General features: G+C 42.7%; 1 protein-coding gene across 2 annotated transcripts in view; it reads left to right on the top strand.

The window, feature by feature from the left end:
* PLA2G12B (phospholipase A2 group XIIB) overlaps positions 1-25,975 on the top strand; it is a 36,359-nt gene that overhangs the window by 9,221 nt on the left and 1,163 nt on the right. Inside the window, exons 2-3 of one of the 2 annotated variants that reach the window (XM_060768817.2) lie at positions 8,119-8,207; positions 13,345-13,510. In XM_060768817.2, the coding sequence (XP_060624800.1) occupies positions 8,119-8,207; positions 13,345-13,510 (255 nt within the window). The remainder of the gene's footprint in view (positions 1-8,118; positions 8,208-13,344; positions 13,511-25,975) is intronic. The other variant, XM_060768816.2, reaches the window with a different exon arrangement.

Raw genomic sequence — 25,975 nt, 5'->3', positions numbered from 1 at the left:
AGTCCTCTGGTGACCCTAATAACACCATGGCATCATCAGCAAAAAGGTTGATTTTCATTACTTCTGTCCCTATTTTTATACCTTCAATATTAACATTGTTTCTAATTAGATTTGCCAGGGGTTCTATTGCCAGCGCGAATAGGATGGGGGAAAGGGGGCATCCTTGCTTTGTTCCACTATTAATCTTAATAATTCTTGTTTTGGTCCCATTAATCAATATTTGTGTTTGGTTATCTTTATAAAGTTCCTTTATTATTTCGCAGAATTGTTTCCCCAAATTAAAGTCTTCACAAACTTTATGCAAGTATTGATGGTTGACCGTATCGAATGCTTTATACACGTCTAGTTTTAGTAACAAAAGTTTCTCCTTTTCCCTGGTAGCATGATTAATTATATTTAGGATATTTCTTATAGGATCAGCTAATCTTCTATTTTTGATAAACCCATATTGGTCTTCACCTATTAAATTTGGAATTATATCAGCCAATCTATTTGCAAGAAGTTTTGTAAAAATTTTATAGTCTACATTGCACAGGGTAATTGGTCTATATGAATTTGGGTTGGTTTCGTCTTTGTTAGGTTTCAGAATTGTAATTATTTCAGAATTCTTCCATGTTCCTGGGATAATTTTGTTTTTTAATATCTCATTGAATAAAATTTGTAACTGCGGGGTAATTTCTAAATTGAATATTTTGTAAAAATTAGACATAAAGCCATCCGGTCCAGGAGAGGAGTTTGGTTTAAGGTTGTTAATGACCTCTTCGATTTCCTTACTGGTGATAGGTCTATTCAGTTTTGATTGTGCTTGGAGGTCTAATTTTCTCGTGATAATTCCCTCAGCTTTCTCAATTTTTTTTATCCGAATATAAATTTTCATAATAACTAGCCATTATTTCTCTCAAATCCTCCTCTTTGGTTTTCATTTGTCCTTTTGCATCTTTTAATTTTAATATCTTATTCCTTCCTTTCCTTGATTTAAGGTAGCTAGCTAATCTCTTAGTATTATTTATGGAGTTAATTTGGAAATCATTTTTTACAAACAGGTATTTTTTTGTTAGTTCAATTTTCTCTAACTCCTCTATTATCTTCCTATTCTCCTTCCATCTTTCCTTATTTTGATCTGTTGGGTTTTTTTGAAAATTTTGAAATAGTTTATCCCCTTTCTGTTTTACCTCCTCTTTTTTTTGTTTTAATTTTTTTTAATACCTATTTCCATTGTGATACATTTCCCTCTAATAACGGCTTTGAAGGCATCCCAGATTATATTTTCTTTTAAATCAGGGGATCTATTAATTTCAAAGAATTGCTTGATTTCCGCTTTTAACTCTTGTTTATCTTGTTCCTTGGCTGTTACTAGTGGATTAAATCTCCATTTATATTCCTTTCTCCTAGTTATGTTACCCACTCTAAGAAAAAGAGGGGCATGATCTCCTGGCCACCTATTCCCAACTGATGACTCCACAATGGGTAGCACATTATTATTACCAATAAGGAAATAATCTAGAGTGGAAAAGGAATTATGCCTAGCAGAGTAATATGTGGGGGTGTCGACTTTTTGTCCTAATCTTTCATTAACATCACGAAGATTCCATTTTTTAAGGTTAATTTTATTTTCTCCCCTCATTTTCCCAGTCTTCTTATTGATCCTACCCTTATAGAGGTCTAAATTCAGATCTCCACCTATAATTATATCCCCCTCTGCCTCTCGTTCTATTTTTTTAAAGATTTTATTAATAAATCTTTTTTGCCCCTTATTGGGCCCGTAGACACTAATGATAGAAAGTTTACAATCATTTAATTTTCCACATACCATTATGAACCTCCCCTCCTCATCTGTAATACATTTCTCTGTTACGAAAGCAAGATCATTTTTAATTATAATAGCAACTCCCCGAGAATTGTTTGTACCCTTAGACTCATATTGAACATCCCAATTCACTAAATTTAACAATTTTAATCTCCCAACATGATGAGTCTCCTGTAGACACACGATTGCTACCTGATTCTCTGATAGTAATTTACGTAATCTATCTTTTTTAACTTCTGATTTCAGACCATTAATGTTGACTGACATCAAGTGGATAGAATCTGGTGGAGCCATTACATTTAATTAATTCACTTTGTAGGTCTTTGTGCTTTCCATTCCCCTTATATCATATTTTTGGCCCACTGTTCCCTCGCATCCCCAACCCTGCTTCCCTCCCTTCCCTTCCCCCCTCCCCCGTCTGGATATCAATCCCTCCCCACTATCCAGGAGAGGAATGGCAAAGAAAAAGTTTTTTCTTGCCATTTCCAGACGGCATAATCAGGGCCGGGGCCGACTTAGCCCTCCCTCCCCGCTTTCTTCTGAAAAACAACAGTGCAAAGTTCTTATCTTAAACTCAACTTAACAAACTTAAACTTAACAATGTTAAACCTGCCTCTGTCCCTTAGGACTATCCTTTTCCCTTTCTCCTAGCTTAGAGAGAGGGTTAAGAATAACCATAATCCCCCAGTGATCAATCACTATTATTCCTAATACAATATAACCCCACTTACTACAATATATAACCCAACTTAATACAATAAATTCTAACTGGTGGTTTGAAAATTAGAATAGTATAAGTAATAAGAGAAAGTCACTTGGAGGAGGGAGCCGCCCTGGAGACTAGGACGCAGAACAATGGCTTCAAACTAAAAGAAAGGAGATTCCATCTGAACATTAGGAAGAACTTCCTGACTGTTAGAGCCGTTCAGCAGTGGAACTCTCTGCCCCAGAGTATGGTGGAGGCTTCTTTTTTGGAAGCTTTTAAACAGAGGCTGGATGGCCATCTGTCGGGGGTGCTCTGAATGCAATTTTTCTGCTTCTTGGCAGGGGGTTGGACTTGATGGCCCATGAGGTCTCTTCAACTCTATGATTCTATAATGGACAACTGGTAATGTCATTATATCGTAATGGCTGAGATCCTACATAGCCCAAATCTTTGCCTACATACTTATGCCCATGATCTGTTTCTCCTTTCTTTTGTGGATGGAGGCTTCGAGGGCATAGCTTCATTTTTTTTCCTGGGCACTGATCAGCTATGGGGGCAGGTCTGGCTGCATTTTAGCTGTTCTTAAGCACCCCAAGAAAGTGAACAACCCTCTCTGTAAGGTTATTTCTTCTTCTTTGGTGCTCAAGGATAGTGAGAATGTGTCCAGACTCACTCCTGTAGTCAATCCGTGGCCACAAGAACACTGTCTAGAAATCTTTTCTGCCAAGAACCCCAATTATGTTGCAGAAAGAAGTACAATATACTTCTTTCACAATCCTGCAAAATGCATATACTTTTATATACCATGTATGTATGTTACAAACATTATTCTAGTCAACTTGTTACAACCAAGCTCTGAAACCGGATACAACATCTTTGTCTGGACAACTCAAGTCAAGATAAACTGTTTTCCCATAGCTTCTCTAACAGTTACTCAGGCTGGGAGAGACTCAGAGTGCTCCTGGACTTAATGCTGAGCCCGGAACCTCAGTGTTCGGTGGTGGCCAGGGGAGCCTTTGCAGAATTAAAACGTGCACACCAGCTGCGTGCATACCTTGAGAAGCCAGACATGGCCAAGGTGGTCCATGCTCTCGTTACATCTCAAATAGACTACTGCAACACATTTGACATGGGGTTGCCTTTGAAGACTGTTTAGAAACTTCAAGTAATCCAATGGCCAACAGTCAGGTTCCTTACTGGAGTGGACTGCAGGGAGCACACAACCCCCTGTAGCGTCAGCTCCACTGCCTGCATGTCTGCTATCGAATACAATTCAAAGTGCTGGCTTTGGCCTACCCTAAATGGTTCCAGTCCAGCTTACCTGTCCTAATATATCTCCCTTTATGAACCAGTTTGAACATTAAGATAAGCTGGGGAGGTCCTGCTCTCAGTCCCACCATCATCATAAGTGCGATTGGTGGAGACAAAAGACAAGGCCTTCTCGGTGTAGACCCCTCGCTTGTGGAACTCCCTCCCCAGTGAGATTAGATTGGCCCCCTCCCTTCTAGTGTTCTGAAAACAACTCAAAAACTTGCTATGCAAGCAGCTGTTCGGTAAATGATAGTACTACTGAAGCAGCTAAATGACAACCATGGGATCGGTGTGATGGAGCCCCCAGTGACGCAGTGGGTTAAATCCCTGTGCCGGCAGGACTGAAGACAGGTCGTAGGTTCAAATGTGGGGAGAGGCGGATGAGCTCCCTCTATGAGCTCCAGCTCCTCATGCGGGGGCATGAGAGAAGCCTCCCACACGGATGATAAAAACATCATATAATCTGGGCGTCCCCTGGGCAACATCCTTGCAGACGGGCAATTCTCTCACACCAGAAGCGACTTGCAGTTTCTCAAGTCACTCCTGACACGCCCCAAAAAAAGTGCAATGTCTAATACAGTTGCTCTCAACCTTCCTAATGCCACAACCCCTTACTATAGTTTCACATATTGTGGGGACCCCCAACCATAACATTATTTTCCTTGCTACTTCATAACTGTCTTTTAGCTGTATTGTCATTTTGCTCCTGTTACAAATTGTAATGTAAACATCGGATATGCAAGAAGTATTTTCATTCACTGGACCACATTTGGCACAAATCCCCAATACATCCAAATTTGAATATTGGTGGGGTTGGGGGGGGTGTGTAGGATTGATTTTGTCATTTGGGAGTTGTAGTTGCTGGGATTTATAGTTCACTTCCAATCAAAGAGCATTCTGAACTCCACCAATGATGAAGTTGAATCAACACACAGAACTCCCATGACCAACAGAAGGGTTTGATGGGCATTGACCTTGAGTTTTGGAGTAGTAGTTCACCTATATCCAGAGAGCACTGTGGACTCAAACTATGATGGATCTGGACCAAACTTGGCATGAATACTCAATATTTCCAAATTTGAACACTAGTGGAGTTTGGGAGAAATAGACCTTGACATTTGGGAGATGTAGTTGCTTAGATGTATAGTTCACCTACAATCAAAGAGCATTCTGAACCCTACTAATGACAGAATTGGGCCAAACTTCCCACATGACCAACAGAAAATACTGTGTTTTCCGGTGGTCTTTGGTGACCCTCTGACACCCCCCCTTGCAACCCTCCCAGGGGTCCTGACCCCCAGGTTGAGAAACGCTGGTCTAATATGTTTTATGTCCATGTTTGATGTGCTTTTGCTTAGTTTTTAATGGTTTTAATTCATAGTTATATGTTATTGATGTAGATATGCTTAAATCGGTGACCGCTGACTGTTTGTTGTCTGTTTTTATACTGCTTTTATATTGTTCATATGGTTTTATACTGTTTATGCTGCTTATATTGCTGTTTTATTATATTGTTGTTAAATTGTATATTCATGTTTTGATGTGGGCGCCATGGGTGCCGATTTGTTAGCCGTCTTGAGTCCCTCTGCGGAGATTGAGATAGGATGGGATATAAAAGCCATATATATATATAGAGAGAGAGAGAGAGAGAGAGAGAGTTATGTATTGCTTTTATATAAGCGTTTGGCACTGAATTTTTGCCATTTATTATGTTGTACACCACCTTGAGGGAGCCCCCGGTGGCGCAGTGGGTTAAAGCACTGAGCTGCTGAGCTTGTTGATCGAAAGGTCGCAGCTTCGATTCCGGTGAACGGCGTGAGCTTCCGCTGTCAGCCCTAGCTTCTGCCAACCTAGCAGTTTGAAAACATGCAAATGTGAGTAGATCAATAGGTACCGCTCCGGCGGCAAGGTAAGGGCGCTCCACGCAGTCATGCCGGCCACATGACCTTGGAAGTGTCTACGGACAACGCTGGCTCTTCGGCTTAGAAATTGAGATGAGCACCACACCCCAGAGTCACACATGACTGGACTTAATGTCAGGGGACTACCTTTACCTTTACCTTTTACACCACCTTGAGTCCCCCCCAGGGGTGAGAAAAGTGGTATAAAAATGCAATAAAATAAATACCTAACTTATCAAAGATCATCCAGTAAGTTTCATGGTTTGGCGGTGACTGGATCCTAGATCTTCCAAGTCCAAGATCCTTAAACTCTGGTCCTTCATATGTTTTGGACTTAGCTTCCAGCAGCCTCAGCCACTTTGCCCAATGGTCAGAGATGCTGGAAGCTGAAACGCAAAACACCTGGAGGACCAGAGTTTGGGAATCATTGCTCTATGTGAACAGCACATTGGAGCTTGAATCCTTATGTTAGTTATACAACTATAGCAGATCTACTGAATCTGTGAGATTTACGTTAGTGTTGGCTCAGCATTCTGCAGTCGATTCAATCATTCTATTCTATCTGGACCTGCCAACAGGACCCAGTCCTGACTCTCCTTTGTCCGTGGTTGTTGACCTCCACTTGACAAGTGTTTGAAGCTGCTATCTCCCAAAGACTGCCAAAAGTCTATGATAAAGGGATTCCATTTAAAAGCTAAATATCAGGTACGTGTGCCAAGTTTGGTCCAGATCCATCAGTGTTTGGGTTCACAGTGCTCTTGGATGTAGGTGAACTACAACTCCCCCAAATCAAGGTGAATTTTCCTCAAATACCTCCAGTATTTTTGCTGGGGTCTCTATATGCCAAATTTGGTCCAATTCCATCTTTGGTAGAGTTCAGAGTGCTCATTGATTGCAGACGAATTATAAATAGATTTATGAGGGTTGAATGAAAAGTAATGCCTCCACCTTTGTAACTCCTCAACAGATGGCAGTACTGGTATGTGGCAGGTACTGGTTTGTTCAGTAGACTCTCCTCTACAGTTCCATTTTGGTGGGAAGCCTTAGCATTGAATGGCTGTGTTGTTAAAGTGCGAAGTACGGAATCTTGCGCAGACAGTCGGGCAATGCAACTTAAGCAACGTGCAGTCATTGGATTCTTGACAGCAGAAGGTGTCACCCCAAAGGAGATTCATCAGAAAATGCAAGCTGTTTATGGTGATTGTGTTGATGTGAGTACTGTGCATCATTGTGTGAGTAAGTTTAAAGATGTTGAGGTGGGAATATCTGACTTGCGTGACAAATAGTTGGACGTCCTATGACAGCAACCACCAAGTTTCACAAGCAAAAGGTTGACTGATTGATTCAGAATGATCGTCGTATTACTCAGAGAGAAATTTCAAGCATAATCAGCACTTCACAAGAACGTGTGGGTCACATTATTGCTTTGCTTGGCTATCGGAAGATCTGTGCACGATGAGTACCCAGGATGCTGACGCCTGAAATGAAAGTGCACAGACTTGAAACTTCAGAAGTTGGATCTCACCACTGTACGACATCCTCCATATAGTCTAGATTTAGCACCATCTGACTTCTATCTGTTCCTGATAATGAAAGAAAATCTGTGGGGACATCATTATGCTTCTGATGAAGACATTGTGAGACACTGGTTGCGGAAACAGAGTGTCAACTTCTTCCGCAACGGCTTCAGAAAACTTGTTCATTGTTGGCAGAAATGTATCCAATTGACTGATGATTATGTGGGAAAGTGAATAGTGGTATTTAAAGAGCACATTCTGCATTTGATTTATTAAAATATTCCCGTCCAAATCCAAATAACAAAGGTTTCCTGATGAAATATGTCCTCTAAATGCACTTTATTATTGATCTAGGAGTGTCTGCATGCCCATCTCTCTCTGAAAACGCTATCCTAGTCATATTTCACCTGTTCATGCTCAGCATTATTTTTATATTTTAATTTTTACATTTGGCCCAGCCATAGGTTTTTAAACGTTGTGGTGTTACTGTAATGTTTATTACTTATTTTCTGTTATGAGTTTTATTTTTATTGTTTTGTATTACTTATTGTTATTGTTTTTATTATTGATGTATTGTGGGTTTGGCCTCATGTAAGCCTCACCGAGTCCCTTGGGGAGATGGTAGCGGGGTATAAATAAAGTATTATTATTATTATTATTATTATTATTATTATAAAGGTGGAGGCATTACTTTTCATTCAACTCTAGCATTATATATAATCATTATTTTATTTCTAGGGACACCTAACTAGATGTATGTGCTTTTTGGTAAACTAGCTTTTAAGCAACCTAAGACAGGACTTGGGACAGTGGAATTCTTTCCAAGGCTACTACATAGAATAATTCAGATTTGTTTCTCTTTTGCTTGTTTTACAGGGAAAGCACCGATGCCCAGACCAAATTACAAGTCTGCCGAACCAAATGGCTGTAGCTCTTATTTCCTGGGTCTCAAGGTACCAGAAAGTGTATGTACTGCTAACAACCAGTTTCCTGATGAAATAATTAACTAACCCAAATGTTGGCGGGCGGGTGGGAGGGCGGGCTAGGCATGGGTTGCCAGCATGATTATGAATGCTTGGCTATTTTTGCTCCAAACAAGGAGGCAATCCTGGTCAGTTTGCCCAGACTGTCACTGCTCTCATGATATCAAGCACAAGCTGTTTGCCTTTGCATGCCAAAGGTGGGGGCTGCCGATGGCAAGTCGGACGATAATGTGTCATCCAATTGCTGCCTGTATAATTTACTACTTAATTGGCCGGTCAGTGGAGCTTGTAGCCCCCAACTGTTGTTGGCGGCTGCAGCAAATGGATAAACCCTCTGTGTGGGAATTATTTCCATGAATGGAGGGTGTAAAGCTCCAATCATCTTAATTATTACTGAAAGACAAGAACGACTTCTGGCAATATTTATACTGAAAGAGAATTCAAGATGCAACGGAGAAGTATTTCCAAGAGGAGACATGACATTTGGAGATGGTCCGGGTCATACCTCAGAAAGGTTACATTTTGGGATGCCAGCTTCTAGAATCTCACCTCCAGCAGAATAATTGAACCTTGACTGCAGGAGGATGATGGTATTTGTAGTACAAAAGTTGCAATATAAAAGGGAGTTTGTGGAAATAGTAATATGCATTCTGTTGTCAAAGGTTTTCATGGCCGGAATCACTGGGTTGCTGTGAGTTTTCCGGGCTGTATGGCTATGTTCCAGAAGCATTCTCTCCTGACGTTTCACCCACATCTATGGCAGGCATCCTCAGAGGTTGTGAGCTTTGTTGGAAGCTAGGCAAATGGGGTTTATATATCTGTGGAATAATGTCCAGGGTGAGAGAAAAAACTCATGTCTGAGGCAATTATGATCACCTTGATGAGCACTGAATAGCATTGAATACCCTTGCAGCTTCAAGGCTTGGCTACTTCCTGCCTGGGGGAATCCTTTGTTGAGAGATGATTAGTGTTGCGCAGCAAGCAGGGGCAGCTCAACCCATTACACAAAGTAAGCATTTGCAGTATAGTTGATTTTGCCCAGAGGTGCTCTTGAGGCGCTCTTGGGGGGAAAGAGACCTTGATATATGCGAGTTGGAGTTACTGGGATGTATAGTTCACCTACAATCAAAGAGCATTCTGAACTCCACCAACTCCCACGATGAACAGAAAATATATATCAGTGATTGGTTTTTTTTTTGGGGGGGGGGGGCAAAATACTGTTTGCTTACTGTTGAAAATTGCCTAGGGCCGCCTCTGGCAGCAAGCAGATCTTAGCCACGTCTCATGCACAAGACTCCCAGACAAGAGTAAAAAATGAAAAGAAAAATCTTTACTCTTAATAGCAGAAAAGAAATACAAACTTGTAATGTTGCCTACAAAAAACAAACAGTGCAAGAAACTTATATAGTCTTTGTAAGTTACACAAAATAAGGCATCTTCATCTTAAGTCCAGTGAAAAAACAAAACATAAACCTTGAGCAAACAGCTATTACACCATAGCCCCCTTTAGAGCAGCATAAAGGCTTCTCTCCAGTCTGCTCCTTAGAGCAGAGCCTTTGAACATAGATCTCCTCAGAGAACAAGCTCTCCAGAACTGTATTCTAAGAACTCATACAGTTATACCCTATCGGATGTGATCCAAGATTGCTGGTTGACCTGCATTACGAGCTGCACATAATAATTACCATCATAAGGTTTTTCTTCAACAGACACACACACACACACACACACACACACACGGTCCTGCTACAACTTACTGTAACAATTAGCTGGCTCTGACTATTTCTTGTCTGGAATTCCCCTGCTTTCTGAGTGTTGTTCTTTATTTATTGTCCTGATTTTAGAGTTTTTTTTAATACTGATAGCCAGATTTTGTTCATTTTCATAGTTTCCTCCTTTCTGTTGAAATTGTCCACATGCTTGTGGATTTAAATGGCTTTTCTGCATAGTCTGACATGATAGTTGCCAGAGTGGTCCAGCATTTCTGTGTTCTTGAATAATATTCTTGTCCAAGTTAGTTCATCAGGTGCTCTGCTATGCCTGACTTCTCAGGTTGAATTAGTCTACAGTGCCTTTCATGTTCCTTGATTCGTGTTTGGGCAATGCTGCGTTTGAGGGTCCCTATGTAGACTTGTCCACAGCTACCTTATATATGGTAGGCTCCTGCAGTGATGAGAAGATCCCTCTTGTCCTTTTCTGACCGTAGCATTTGTTGGATTTTCTTAATGGATCTATAGATACTTTCTATGTTGTGTTTCTTCATCAACTTCCTTGATGGTGGTTCCCCTGATGTATGGTAAGAACACTTTTCCTCTGCATGGATCTTTGTCTCTACTCTCGTTGCTTGTTCTTGCAGCTCTTCTGATGTCAGTGGTGGATTATCCATTGGCCTGTAGAGACCACTCTGGCAACCATCATGTCAGGCTATTCAATTCTAATCAAGGTGATCAGTTGCAACATTCACACTTACCCCCAACAGACAAGAGTTCTTTCTCCCACCCTGAACATTCCACAAATATATAAACCTCACTTGCCTAGTTTTCCAACAGACCTCACAACCTCTGAGGATGCCTGCCACAGATGTGGGCAAAATGTCAGGAGAGAATGCTTCTGGAACAGGACCATTCAGCCCAGAAAACTCCTTAAAAAGGAGTTGTCTATTCTCCTAGGGCTGCGTTTTCCAAAACAAAACTGATTGACAGACTCAATAAGCATGGGATTGAGTTCTCTATTATTAGCAAGCCCGAAGTTTGAAAAATCTTCTGAAGAGACAGCATGATCAGGAAACCTTTGTGTAGTACTCGTAGACCAAAAAATAACAAAAAAACTTTAAATTGTTGCTACGTTTAATAAAATATTTGCATTCTAAAAAAAAGTTAATTTGTGTTAATTCTACGTAATGTAACTATATGAAAATAATGTTGTAAGTAAACTTCTGGTTTGTAAAAGAGTTCTTTTATTCACCTCTACCTTCTACCTTTTATTTTTCAATGATTGGTTTGGGAGGGGGTGCCAAAATACTGTTTTGTTGTAGGTTTTTCCGGGCTATATGGCCATGTTCTGGAGGCAATTTTTCTCCTGACGTTTCGTCTGCATCTATGGCAAGCATCCTCAGAGATAATGACCTCACTACCTCTGACGATGCTTGCCATAGATGCAGGTGAAACATCAGGAGAAAAATTGCCTCCAGAACATGGCCATATAGCCCGGAAAAACCTACAACAACCCAGTGATTCCGGCCATGAAAGCCTTCGACAATACAAAATACTGTTTGCTTACACTTGAAAATTACCTAGGGCCGGCCCTGGCTAAATACTCAACTGAAATTTGAAGTTACTGCAATGTTCTTGTGGGTTTTTTCGGGCTATATGGCCATGTTCTAGAGGCATTTCTCCTGACGTTTCGCCTGCATCTATGGCAGGCATCCTCAGAGGGTGAGGTCTGGAGCTGGGAAAAAAGGGGGTTTATATATCTGTGGAAAGACCAGGGTGAGACAAAAGGCTACTGTAAGATGGGCTAGGTGTGAATCTTTTCAATTGACCACCTTGATTAGCATACAATGGGCTGACTGTGCCTGGAGCAAACTCTTAATGGAAGGTGATTAGATGTCCCTGCCTGTTTTTCTCTCTGTTGTTTTAATTTTAGAATTTTTTAAAACTGGTAGCCAAATTTTGTTCATTTTCATGGTTTCTTCCTTTCTGTTGAAATTGTCCACATGTTTGTGGATTTCAATGGCTTCTCTGTGTAGCCTGACATGGTGGTTGTGAGAGTGGTCCAGCATTTTTGTGTTCTCAAATAGAATGCTGTGTCCAGGATGGTTCATCAGGTGCTCTGCTATGGCTGATTTCTCTGGTTGGAGTAGTCTGCAGTGCCTTTCATGTTCCTTGATGCGTGTCTGGGCACTGCGTTTGGTGGTCCCTATGTAGACTTGTCCACAGCTGCATGGTACACGGTAGACTCCTGCAGAGGTGAGAGGATCCCTCTTGTCCTTTGCTGAACGTAGCATTTGTTGAATTTTCTTGGTGGGTTTGTAGATTGTTTGTATGTTGTGTTTCCTCATCAGCTTCCCTATGCGGTCAGTGGTTCCCTTGATGTATGGCAGGGACACTTTTCCTCTGGGTGGATCTTCATCTTTATTCTTGTGGCTTGTTCTTGGTCTTGCAGCTCTTCTGATGTCTGAGGTGGAGTATCCATTGGCCTGTAGAGCCCAGTTGAGGTGGTTCAGTTCATCTTGGAGGAGGTGGGGTTCACAGATTCTTTTTGCACGGTCTGCCAAGGCTTTGATGGTGCTTCTTTTTTGACTTGGGTGATGGTTGGAGTTTTTATGTAGATATCTATCTGTGTGTGTGGGTTTTCTGTAGACGGTGTGACCCAATTGTTGATCTGGTTTGCGGATGACTAGGACATCTAGAAAAGGCAGTCTTCCTTCCTTTTCTATTTCCATAGTGAACTGGATGTTAGGGTGGATGCTGTTAAGATGTTCCAGGAACCTGTTGAGTTCTTCTTCTCCATGGCTCCAAATGGTGAAAGTGTCATCCACATATCTGAACCATATAGTGGGCTTTTTGGTTGCTGTTTCAAGAGCTTTCACCATTGGCACCATTTGGAGCCATGGAGAAGAAGAACTCAACAGGTTCCTGGAACATCTTAACAGCATCCACCCTAACATCCAGTTCACTATGGAAATAGAAAAGGAAGGAAGACTGCCTTTTCTAGATGTCCTAGTCATCCGCAAACCAGATCAACAATTGGGTCACACCTTTTGTCTCACTCAGGAGAAATGCCTCTAGAACATGGCCATATAGCCAGAAAAAACCCACAAGAACTGAGTGATTCCGGCCATGAAAGCCTTCGACAATACATCGTTACTGCAATGCTTGGAATTTGGGGGTTGTAGGAAACTTTCATGTTGGGTGAGGGGAGGGAATTTGACATCCTGCTCCTTGCACTCTTGAGTAAAAAGATGATTAACTTAGCTAATGTTCAGTCTCATTGAGTCGGTGGACCATCAGATGATGCAAGCCACTTCTTATACTTCAATGCAATGCTGAACAATAAAAGGAAAAATAGATTCGTTCTGCATGAGAACCCATTGCTCCCTTTTGTTTCCTCTGTACAGCTGGATATGGGCATCCCAGCCATGACTAAATGCTGCAACCAGCTGGATATGTGTTATGACACCTGCGGTGCCAACAAATACCGCTGTGATGCCAAGTTCCGCTGGTGTTTGCAATCCATCTGCTCTGACCTTAAACGGAGCCTTGGCTTTGTCTCCAAGGTGGAAGGTACGTTTTCTGCTTACCCAGCCACTGATGGTGAGATCATGCTAATTCAGATTATGTCAAATTTAGAAAAAAAAATTGCTTGATTGTACAAAAGACAATGATGCCTGATGAAAAGGAAAGTAGAAGGAAAAGAACAAGACCACACTACAAGGGGATTGATTCAGGCAAGAAAGTCATGCCCCTGAGTTTGCAAGGTCTGAGCAGGGCTGTTGATGACAGGTTAATTTGGAGGTCTCTCATTCATAGGGTTACCATAAATCAAAGTCAACTTAAGCCTTGGTCGCCTTAGTGGATGATCTTCACCGGGAACTGGACAGGGGGAGTGTGTCCCTGTTGGTTCTGCTGGACCTCTCATCGACCTTCGATACCGTCAATCATGGTATCCTTCTGGGACGCCACACGGGAATGGGCCTTGGGGGTACTGCTTTGCAGTGGCTCCAGTCCTTCCTCGAGAGTCGCTCCCAGAAGGTGTTGCTAGGGGACTCCTGCTCGACCCCACAGCCATTGTACTGTGGAGTCCCGCAGGGTTCAGTACTGTCCCCTATGTTGTTTAAGATATACATGAAGCTGTTGGGAGAGATCATCCGGAGTTTCGGGGTTCGGTGTCATCTGTACGCAGATGATGTCCAACTCTGTTACTCCTTTCCACCTGCTACTAAGGAGGCTGTTCAAGTCCTGAACCGGTGCTTGGCCGCTGTAATGGACTGGATGAGGGCCAACAGATTGAAACTAAATCTAGACAAGACAGAGGTACTCCTGGTCAGTTGCAAGGCTGAACAGGGCATAGGGTTACAGCCTGTGCTCGACGGGGTTACACTCCCCCTGAAGGCGCAGGTTCGCAGTTTGGGAGTGATCCTGGACTCATCGCTGAGCCTGGAACCCCAGGTCTCGGCGGTGGGCAGAGGAGTTTTTGCACAATTAAAACTTGTGCGCCAACTGTGCCTGTACCTTGGGAAGTCTGACTTGGCCACGGTGGTCCACGCTCTGGTTACATCCCATATAGACTACTGGAATGCACTCTACGTGGGGTTGCCTCTGAAGACTGCCTGGAAGCTTCTACTAGTCCAACGAGCGGCAGCCAGATTACTAACAGGAGCAGGGTACAGGGAGCATACTGCTCCTCTGTTGCGCCAGCTCCACTGGCTGCCAATCAGCTTCCGAGCACAATTCAAAGTGCTGGTGTTGACCTATAAAGCCCTAAACGACTCCGGCCCAGTTTACCTGTCCGAACGGATTCTCCCCTATGAACCATCAAGGTTGTTAAGATCTTCTGGAGGGGCCCTGCTCTCGGTCCCACCACTTTCACAATCGCGTCTGGTGGGGACGAGGGACAGGGCCTTCTCGGTGGTGGCCCCTCGGCTCTGGAACTCTCTCCCCCTGGAGATTAGAACTGCACCTTCTCTCCTGACTTTTAGAAAATTGGTGAAGACCTGGCTCTGGAATTTAGCATTTGATGAGTAAGTCAATAACTTTTGACCACACGGATGGATGGTAATGAATAATGAATTTTGTTTTCTTTGACGACTTGGCCTTATGTAAGTACATGACTGCTTTTTAATGTATTTTATGTATTAGAATGTTATGGGGTGTAATGTTTTTAAACTACTGTTCATGAATCTTGTTGTAAACCGGCCTGAGTCCCTCTCCGGAGGTGAGAAGACCGGTATATAAAAATTCTAAATAAATAAATAAAAATGGCAATAGCATCAACAGAGTCCAAGCACAAGAATATATATATTTAATGACAAATACTTCTAGACGCATGATCAGGCAGGCTTCTGCTAACAAATGTAATAGTTTCCCATGGAGTTTGAAGAGCAGAGTTAGTTATGAGTTAGAAGTAGGCTGGCGTAAATAATTTGGCAGGCTGCAGCTGTCCTAGGCTGTGTTCTGGGTTTGCCAGTTGCCAACAGTGAACACCAGGTGCTCTAGGCAATATTTCAGAGGAAATAACTGGCAAACCACTTCTGAGTATTCCTTGCCTAAGGAAATTTATTTCATTTGTTTTATTTACTTTATTTATATCCCACTTTTCTTTGCATGGGTTCTCAAGGTGGCTAACAACAAATAATAACCTTATGGAATTCATGGAGACTCTATAAGTTGACAGGCAACTTGAAAGTGCACACGCTCACACATGAATCATAGAATCATAGAATCAAAGAGTTGGAAGAGACCTCATGGGCCATCCAGTCCAACCCCCTGCCAAGAAGCAGGAATATTGCATTCAAATCACCCCTGACAGATGGCCATCCAGCCTCTGCTTAAAAGCTTCCAAAGAAGGCGCCTCCACCACACTCCGGGGCAGAGAGTTCCACTGCTGAACGGCTCTCACAATCAGGAAGTTCTTCCTAATTTTCAGATGGAATCTCCTCTCTTGTAGTTTGAAGCCATTGTTCCGCGTCCTAGTCTCCAAGGAAGCAGAAAACAAGCTTGCTCCCTCCTCCCTGTGGCTTCCTCTCACATATTTATACATGGCTATCATATCTCCTCTCAGCCTTCTCTTCTTCAGGCTAAACATGCCCAGTTCTCTAAGCCGCTCCTCATAGGGCTTGTTCTCCAGACCCTTGATCATTTTAGTCGCCCTCCTCTGGACACATTCCAGCTTGTCAATATCTCTCTTGAATTGTGGTGCCCAGAATTGGACACAATATTCCAGATGTGGTCTAACCAAAGCAGAATAGAGGGGTAGCATTACTTCCTTAGATCTAGACACTATGCTCCTATTGATGCAGGCCAAAATCCCATTGGCTTTTTTTGCCGCCACATCACATTGTTGGCTCATGTTTAACTTGTTGTCCACGAGGACTCCAAGATCCTTTTCACACGTACTGCTCTCGAGCCAGGCGTCCCCCATTCTGTATCTTTGCATTTCATTTTTTCTGCCAAAGTGGAGTATCTTGCATTTGTCACTGTTGAACTTCATTTTGTTAGTTTTGGCCCATCTCTCTAATCTGTCAAGATAGTTTTGAATTCTGCTCCTGTCCTCTGGACTATTGGCTATCCCTCCCAATTTGGTGTCGTCTGCAAACTTGTATATGACAACCAGTATAAACAGATTTATACTGGTGAATGGCTATATTAACTGGGGATGTTGGAAATAGCGTCCTTCTTCAAGCCTCCACTAGTTATTTATTAAGTATATAATTCAGATTGTTTACTGTATTGTATATGTGTGTATTGGTTTGCAGTTTTCCTTAACTGTTGTGGGAGGGGCTGCAGACCATGTGATTAGATCTGGGTTTGTTTAGGACTTAGACTCCATTTTAGATCTCAGACTCCATTTGACTTTCAGACTAGACAAAGACTCTATTAAACTCTCAGAACAGAGAGTTGCTTTAGATCAGTACAGGTCCTCATGTTGTAGTGACCCCCAACCATAAAATTATTTTCGTTGCTACTTCATAACTGTAATTTTGCTACTGTTATGAATCGTCATGTAAATATCTGATATGCAGGATGTATTTTCATTCACTGGACCAAATTTGGCACAAATGCCCGATATGCTCAAATTTGAATACTGGTGAGGTTGGGGGAGGGTTTATTTTGTCATTTGGGAGTTGTAGTTGCTGGGATTTATAGTTAACCTACAATCAGAGAGCATTCTGAACTTCACCAATGATGGAATTGAACCAAACCTGGCGCACAGTACTCCCATTACCAACAGAAAATATTATGGAAGAGTTTGGTGGGCATTGACCTTGAGTTTTGGAGTTGTAGTTCTCCTACACCCAGAGAGCACTGTAGACTGAAGCAATGATCGATCTGGGCCAAACTTGGCACAAATACACAATATACCCAAATGTGAACACTGGTGAGCTTTGGAAAAATAGACATTCACATTTGGCAGTTGTAGTTGCTGGGATTTATAGTTCATCTACAATCAAAGAGCATTCTGAACCTCACCAATAATAGGAATGAGTCAAACTTCCCACACAGAATCTCCATGACCAACAGAACATACTGTGTTTTCTGATGGTCTTTGGTGACCCCTCTGACACCCCCTCGCGACACCCCTAGGGGTCCCGACCCCCAGGTTGAGAAACGATGCTTTAGATTATTGACTGTAGAGTCTAAGAAAGAAGAACAGCCTGCCTCAGAGGAGCATGCTTGCTCCATCCATGTTCAACATTTACACAAATGGCCAGCCATTGACAGAAGGGACAGAGAGTTTTATCTATGCTGATGATCGTGCCATTACTGCTCAAGCAGGGAGCTTTGAGATGGTTGAACAGAAGCTCTCCAAAGCTCTAGGTGCTCTTACTGCCTATTACAGGGAAAACCAGCTGATCCCTAATCCATCTAAAACAGAGACATGTGCTTTTCACCTTAAGAACAGACAAGCATCCCGAGTTCTGAGGATTACCTGGGAAGGAATCCCACTGGAGCACTGCAGCACACCCAAATACTTGGACCGTGCTCTGACCTACAAGAAGCACTTCCTGAATATCAAGCAAAAAGTGGGCGCTAGAAACAATATCATACGAAAGCTGACTGGCACAACCTGGGGATCACAACCAGACACAGTGAAGACATCTGCCCTTGCGCTATGCTACTCTGCTGCTGAGTACGCATGCCCAGTGTGGAACACATCTCACCACACTAAAACAGTAGATATGGCTCTTAATGAGACATGCCGCATTATCACAGGGTGTCTGTGCCCTACACCAGTGGAGAAATTACACTGTTTAGCCAGTATTGCACCACCTGACATTTGCTGGGAAGTAGCAGCCAATAGTGAAAGGACCAAGACAGTGACATCTCCAGCTCATCCCCTGTTTGGGTATCAGCCAGCACGTCAACGACTTAAATCAATAAATAGTTTTCTAAGATCTACAGAGACACTCGCTGGAACTCTTCAGCAAGCGAGAGTCCAAAAGTGGCAGGCTCAAACCCAGAACCTCAATCAATGGCTGATACCAAATGAGAGACTTCCTCCTGGACACACAGAAAACTGGGTGACTTGGAAGGTGCTGAACACACTGCGCTCTGGCACCACGAGATGCAGAGCCAACCTTAAGAAATGGGTCTACAAAGTGAAATCCACGACATGTGAGTGTGGAGAAGAACAAACCACAGACCACGTGCTGCAATGCAACCTGAGCCCTGTTACATGCACAATGGAGGACCTTCTTATAGTAACACCAGAGACACTCCAAGTGGCCAGCTACTGGTCAAAAGACATTTAATCAACTACCAAGCTTGCAAACTTTGTGTTTTGTTTGTTTGTTAAAAATTGCAATACAACTGTTTGGTTTGCTCCTGACACGATAAATAAATAAATGTGAGGGACTGAAAACAGTACCAAACTTTAAAAGAAGAGAGAGAAAATGCTGAACAAGAAAGAGGGGGCGGGTTGAGGGTTGCACTGAGTTGTTTTGGAACATATTGTTCAGGCACAGCCTATCCTTTCTCTCCAACATACCATTTACTTCTCTCTGGATCAGCCTACAGCAATTAGATGGCGAAGAGGGTCACTAATTCATTTTCCAAGAGTAACAATTAAGATGAATGAGGGAGTTCACACTTCAGAGCTGCTGAAGCAGACTCATGGCAAATTCCTGAATTAGGGCATCGCATCATCATAGACTTCTTGTCTCATTAGGATGATCAAATGTGTGTGGTTTTAGCACTTAAAGGCGTACACAACCTCTTAAAAGCCAAAGAAACAAGCTATGCTAGTAAATCTGAATATTTTATAAAGTGTGGGTGTCTCATCCAATTTCCTCCCTCATTCTTTAACATCCCCCATTAGTCCAGAATACATCAGTCACGTTGCTATCACTGTTTCGCTTAATGGATTAAAGGCTGGTGATTTTTACCATGTTTAGTACTGGGATATGTATAGGGGAACTTCCTAATGAGATCTTGTGTGAACCTAATGAGAATCCAGAAACAAAGACAGATCATTACGTTTGTCCATCTAATGCTAACCCAGTAATGTCAAACAGGGATGTGTTATTGCCCCAACTTTATTCTCCATCTTCATCACTATGATACTTCACCTTGTTGATGGGAAGCTTCCTACCGGAGTGGAAATCATCTATCGGACAGATGGCAACCTATTCAACCTCAGCAGACTGAAAGCCAAAACCAAGGTTACAACAACATCAGTTATAGAACTCCAGTATGCTGATGACAATGTCGTCTGTGCGCATTCAGAAAAAGATCTACAAGCCACTCTAAACATCTTTGCAGAAGCATACAAGAAGCTCGGCCTGTCATTGAACATTGAAAAAACCAAGGTGCTGTTCCAGCAGACACCAGCCAACCCCTCTCCAATGCCAGTTATACATCTTAATGGTGTAACATTAGAAAATGTTGATCATTTCTGCTACCTTGGCAGCCACCTCTCCACAAAAGTCAACATCGACACCGAAATACAACACCGCCTGAGCTCTGCGAGCGCAGCATTTTTCCGGATGAAGCAGAGAGTATCCGTAGGGATACCAAGGTGCTTGTTTATAGAGCTATTGTCCTCCCAACCCTGCTATATGCCTGTGAGATGTGGACTGTCTACAGACGTCACATGCAACTCCTGGAACGATTCCATCAGCACTGCCTCTGGAAAATCCTGCAAATCTCTTGGGAAGACAAGCGGACAAACGTCAGCATGCTGGAAGAAGCAAAGACCACCAGCATTGAAGTGATGGTCCTCCGCCATCAACTCCGCTGGACCGGCCACGTAGTCTGGATGCCCGACCACCGTCTCCCAAAGCAGTTGCTCTACTCCGAACTCAAGAACAGAAAACGGAATGTTGGAGGACAGGAAAAGAGATTTAAAGATGGGCTCAAAGCCAACCTTAAAAACTCTGGCATAGACAAGGAGAACTGGGAAGCCCTGGCCCTTGAGCGCTCCAGCTGGAGGTCAGCTGTGACCAGCAGTGCTGCAGAATTTGAAGAGGCACGAATGGAGGGCGAAAGGGAGAAGCGTGCCAAGAGGAAGGCATGTCAAGCCAACCCCGACTGAGACCACCTTCTACCTGGAAACCAATGACCTCACTGCGGAAGAAGATGCAGAACAAGAATAGGGCTCCACAGTCACGGACCCACAAAAATATTGGAAGACAATCCTCCTCGGAAAACGAGGGATCGCCTAAGTAAAGTAATGTCCATACTGAGTTGACAGTGGCATTAAGACAAGAAGACCCCTTTTGAGACCTATTTAGCCATGACCTGCATGAGCAAATAATAATAATAATAATAATAATAATAATAATAATCTATTGATCTACTCCCATTTGCATGTTTTTGAACTGCTAGGTTGGCAGAAGCTGGAGCTAACAGTGGGAGCTCATTCCACTCCTCAGATTCGAACCACTGACCTTTTGGTCAGCAAGTTTAGCAGCTCAGCGGTTTAACCCATTGCACCACTGGGAGCTTTTTAGCCATATATGGATACACAATAAGACTAAAGAAGTTATTAACCGAAAAGTTTTGATAGTGTTTGATATTACCATGAGAATTATATGCTTATATATTTAAAAATAACCCTTTATCTTAATTGTGATCATCTCACCCCCTTGCACTGACTTGCTTTTCAGTCATATTTTGTGTCTGTGTTCACGCTCTTTCCCTGGTGTTACTTTCTTCTTTTTTGTCTGACTTTTCAAGTATTTCTCTGGTAGAAAATGTTCTTCCTTCCTTTATATGAAGTGCCATACCAATTTATAGACCCATACATTTTATAGCTGTATTGCCAAAAGATCATTTTCGAGAACAGTTCTAATAGTTAATAAAAGTGATTACAGTTATAAATATGGTCTAAAGCATGAGGAAGCGAGGATGTGAAGCAAAAAAGGAGGAGTTATTCTTCACATAGCCTTGCAGGATCAAAGAGCAAGGGTAAAGGAGAATGGGAGAAAATACACATTTTGTATCCTACTTCGGCAGTTTAAGATATTTATTTACTTTCAGCCCATCATAACTTGGGACTCAACTGAGAGAAGTGCAGAAAATCCCTAATTAAAATATCTCTTTTTCAAATTAAAAGTGAAGGAGTGAAGAAGAACCAAAAAAGAAAGCAAGTTGTTTCCTTTTTTTTCTATTTTCCTAATCACAACTGACTCTGAAGCAGTCTCACAAGGAATATGCAGAGCTTTGTTATTTGTGGGGAGGTGAGCATGAGCCATGCTGGCTAGGGAATTCAGAAAGTGGTTGTCAAATAATGTAATTTCACAAAGAACTGGTGATACATAGAGATAGCAAATCAAAGCCAAATGGCTTAGGAGGGAGTACCATATTTCATCGCATAATAGTCTCACTTTTTATCCCTTTTTTGATGGAAGAAAGGAGGATGCGACTATTACGCGGTGAAGAAAGTGGTCAGTTTTATGTACCTAAAAAAAAGGCTAAGCTTCCCTCTTGAAGTTTCAGTGAAACTTATTCTGAAGCAAAAGTGCATCAAATGTCAACCTTTACAAATCTGAGTTCATTGTTGCTGATTTCCCAGAATTCCAGAAGATATTGGCACGGCAGTTAAACAGGAAGAGTAACATGAAATTGTATTGTCGAAGGGTTTCATGGCCAGAATCACTGGGTTGCTGCAAGTTTTTTGGGCTGTATGATCATGTTCCAGAAGCATTTTCTCCTGGTGTCTCACCTACATCTATGGCAGGCATTCTCAAAGGTTGTGAGGTCTGTTGCAAACTAGGAAAATTGGATTTATATATCTGTGGAATGTCCAGGGTGGGAGAAAGAGGTCTTGTCTGCTGGAGGTAGGTATGAATGTTTCAATTGGCCACATTCACATTCACAACTTCTGAGCATGCCTGTCATAGAGGCAGGCGAAACGTCAGGAGAAAATGCTTCTGGAACATGGCCATACAACCCAAAAAACTTACAATAACCCAGTAACATGCAATTGTTTAGTGTGAAGATGTTAGCCACCCAGGTCCCCTTTGGGGCGATGTTGGCAGGGTATTAAAAAGATTATTATAATTATTATAATAATTATAATAATTAGGTAAAGGTAAAGGTAGTCCCCTGACATTAAGTCCAGTCATGTCTGACTCTGAAGAGCCAGCGTTGTCCATAGACACCTCCAAGGTCATGTGGCCGGCATGACTGCATGGAGCGCCGTTACCTTCCCGCCGGAGCGGTACCTATTGATCTACTCACATTTGCATGTTTTCGAACTGCTAGGTTGGTAGAAGCTAGGGCTGACAGCGGAAGCTCACGCTGCTCCCCGATCAACAAGCTCAGCAGCTCAATGCTTTAACCCACTGCGCCACCGGGGGCTCCATTATAATAATAATTATAATAATTACTAATATTATGATCTAGGAGCCCCCGGTGGCGCAATGGGTTAAACCCCTGAGCCGGTAGGACTGAAGACCGACAGGTCACAGGTTCGAATCCGGGGAGAGGCGGATGAGCTCCCTCTATCAGCTCCAGCTCCTCATGCGGGGACATGAGAGAAGCCTCCCACAAGGATGATAAAACATCAAATCATCCAGCCATCCCCTGGGCAACGTCCTTGCAGACAGCCAATTCTCTCACACCAGAAGCGACTTGCAGTTTCTCAAGTCGCTCCTGACACGAGAAATTTTTTTTATTACGTTGCATTACATACTGTAAACACCACCCACCCCCTTTCAGCAAGGACACATCACTCACTTGTCCACTCACCCACCAATTATGACAAGGCCTCTCAATCCAAAGCATTTAGTGAAATAGTTATCATACGAAAGCTGACTGGCACAACCTGGGGATCACAACCAGACACAGTGAAGACATCTGCCCTTGCGCTATGCTACTCTGCTGCTGAGTATGCATGCCCAGTGTGGAACACATCTCACCACGCTAAAACAGTGGATGTGGCTCTTAATGAGACATGCCGCATTATCACGGGGTGTCTGCGCCCTACACCACTGGAGAAATTACACTGTCTAGCCGGTATTGCACCACCTGACATCCGCCGGGAAGTAGCAGCCAATAGTGAGACCAAGGCAGTGACATCTCCACCCCATCCCTTGTTTGGGTATCAGCCAGCACGTCAATGGCTTAAATCAATAAATAGTTTTCTAAGATCTAGAGAGACACTCGCTGGAACACCCCAGCAAGTGAGAGTCCAAAAGTGGCAGGCTCAAACCCAGAACCTCAATCAATGGCTGATACCAAATGAGAGACTCCCCTCTGGGCACACAGAAAACTGGGCGAGTTGGAAGGTGCTGAACAGACTGCGCTCTGGCACCACGAGATGCAGAGCCAATCTTAAGAAATGGGGCTACAAAGTGGAATCCACCATGTGCGAGTGTGACTACCTGCTGCAATGCAACCTGAGCCCTACTACATGCACAACGGAGGACCTTCTTGCGGCAACACCAGAGGCACCCCAAATGGCCAAAGACTGGTCAAAGGACATTTAATCTACCAAGCTTGCAAACTTTGTGTTTTGTCTGTTTGTTTGTTTGCTTTGTTAAAAATGTAATACAAATGGCTGGTTGCTCCTGACATGATAAATAAATAAATAAATAAATAAATAAATAAATAAATAAATAAATAAAATAAGTTAAATAGTGTTCAAAGTTAAATGTTAAATAATTTCATACCTGTGAGCCATTCAGTGAAAATACCAAACCCAGGTCTAATAGTGTCTTATAGAGAACCTCAAATTCTGGGCGAAATAGATGAGCACCACTACACAACCTCCCCTTTTTCTGCAGAGTAGTGTTTGTATGCTGTACATAAGACACCAACACAATGAAGATACTTCAAAGGGGGTAGTACTAGCAAGGACACACTACAGTATGATCAGCAGTATTTTCCAACTTTGCAATTGAATCTAATGGGCCATCAAATCGAATGCTGTCAAGTACCTCACCCTAGAATCACTGCAGAGTCGTTGTTCAGTCCGAGGTCAGCTAATTAATTCTCAATAACAACAAACTTTAAAGGAACAAGCAGAAAAGTAGCTAAAATACAGTCTTGATTCAATGCAATTACCAAACTTCCAATTGAAGAAACTGTCCAAAGTTCCAAACAGCATCCACAGGCCTCTTGAGCACAGGATCCAAGGCTTGGTTTCAAATATTGCAACCAGGCAGCAGACTGCAAAACTTTAAATGCTGCTTTCACAGCTGATCTCTATTGCTGGCCATCCTCTCAGCAATTTTTCTGCAGAGTAGCTGAACACAGAGTAGCTGCAGCTGAACACAGCTGAGATTTTTCTCTTATATGTTCCAGAAAGGAAGGCACAATTAACTCTTCCTCAGCCTGTTCCATTAAAGCAGGGGTCCTCAAACTAAGGCCTGAGGGCCGGATATGGCTCTCCAAGGTTATTTACCCGGCCCTTGCTTAGCGTCAACCTAAGTCAGAAACGATTTGAAAGCACACAACAACAACAATCCTATCTCATCAGCCAGAAGCAGACCCACACTTCCCATTGAAATACTATTAATTTTATATTTGTTAAAATTGTTCTTCATTTTAATTATTGTATTGTTTTTAAGGGTTTTTTGCACTACAAATAAGATATGTGCAGTGTGCATAGGAATTCATTCATGTTTTTTTTTTCAAATTATAATGCGGCCCTCCAACAGTTTGTGGGACGGCAACCTGGCCCTCTGTTTAAAAAGTTTGAGGACCCCTGCATTAAAGCCTCTTGTGTTTGGCCAGCAATCTCAATAGTTGTTGCTTCTGGGTGTTGCTGAGGTAGTTGATGTTATTGCCTGGGATGTAGTTAAGTGTTTCTCAAACTCTGCTCCTCCAGGGGTTTTGAACCAGAAACCCCAGCCACCTTACTAGCTGTTAGGAATTGAGAGAGCTGAAGTCCAAAACACCTGGAGGAGCAGAATTTAGTTCAACAACCAACTCTTTATCTTCACTATTGATGAAAAATGTGTGCCCTGTTGCACAGCAAGTGGATCTTAGCCACGTCCCATGCACAAGACACACAGACAAGAGTAGAAATGAACAGAAAACTCTTTACTCTTAATGTTGTTGTTCATTCGTTCAGTCGTCTCCGACTCTTCGTGACCTCATGGACCAGCCCACGCCAGAGCTCCCTGTTGGCCGTCACCACCCCCAGCTCCTTCAAGGTCAGTCCAGTCACTTCAAGGATGCCATCCATCCATCTTGCCCTTGGTCGGCCCCTCTTCCTTTTACCTTCAATTTTCCCCAGCATCATTGTCTTCTCTAGGCTTTGCTGATGTGGCCAAAGTACTTCAACTTTGTCTCTAGTATCCTTCCCTCCAGTGAGCAGTCGGGCTTTATTTCCTGGAGGATGGACTGGTTGGATCTTCTCGCAGTCCAAGGCACTCTTAATAGCAGAGATGAAACACAAAACTTGCAGTGTTGCATACAAAAACAAACAGTGCAAGAAACTTACATAGTCTTCATCTTAAGCCAAATGAGAAAGCAAAACAGCTACTCCACCATAGCCTCCTTTAGAACAGTATAACGGCTTCTCTCCAACCTGCTCCTCAGAGCAGAGCCTTTGAACATAGATCTCCTCAGAGAAAA

The sequence above is a fragment of the Anolis sagrei genome, chromosome 3 (assembly GCF_037176765.1).
Source record: "Anolis sagrei isolate rAnoSag1 chromosome 3, rAnoSag1.mat, whole genome shotgun sequence".
In the NCBI taxonomy this organism is placed as follows: domain Eukaryota; kingdom Metazoa; phylum Chordata; class Lepidosauria; order Squamata; family Dactyloidae; genus Anolis; species Anolis sagrei.
Note: the sequence above shows the minus strand (reverse complement) of the source record. Positions and strands in the feature narration are given on the sequence as shown.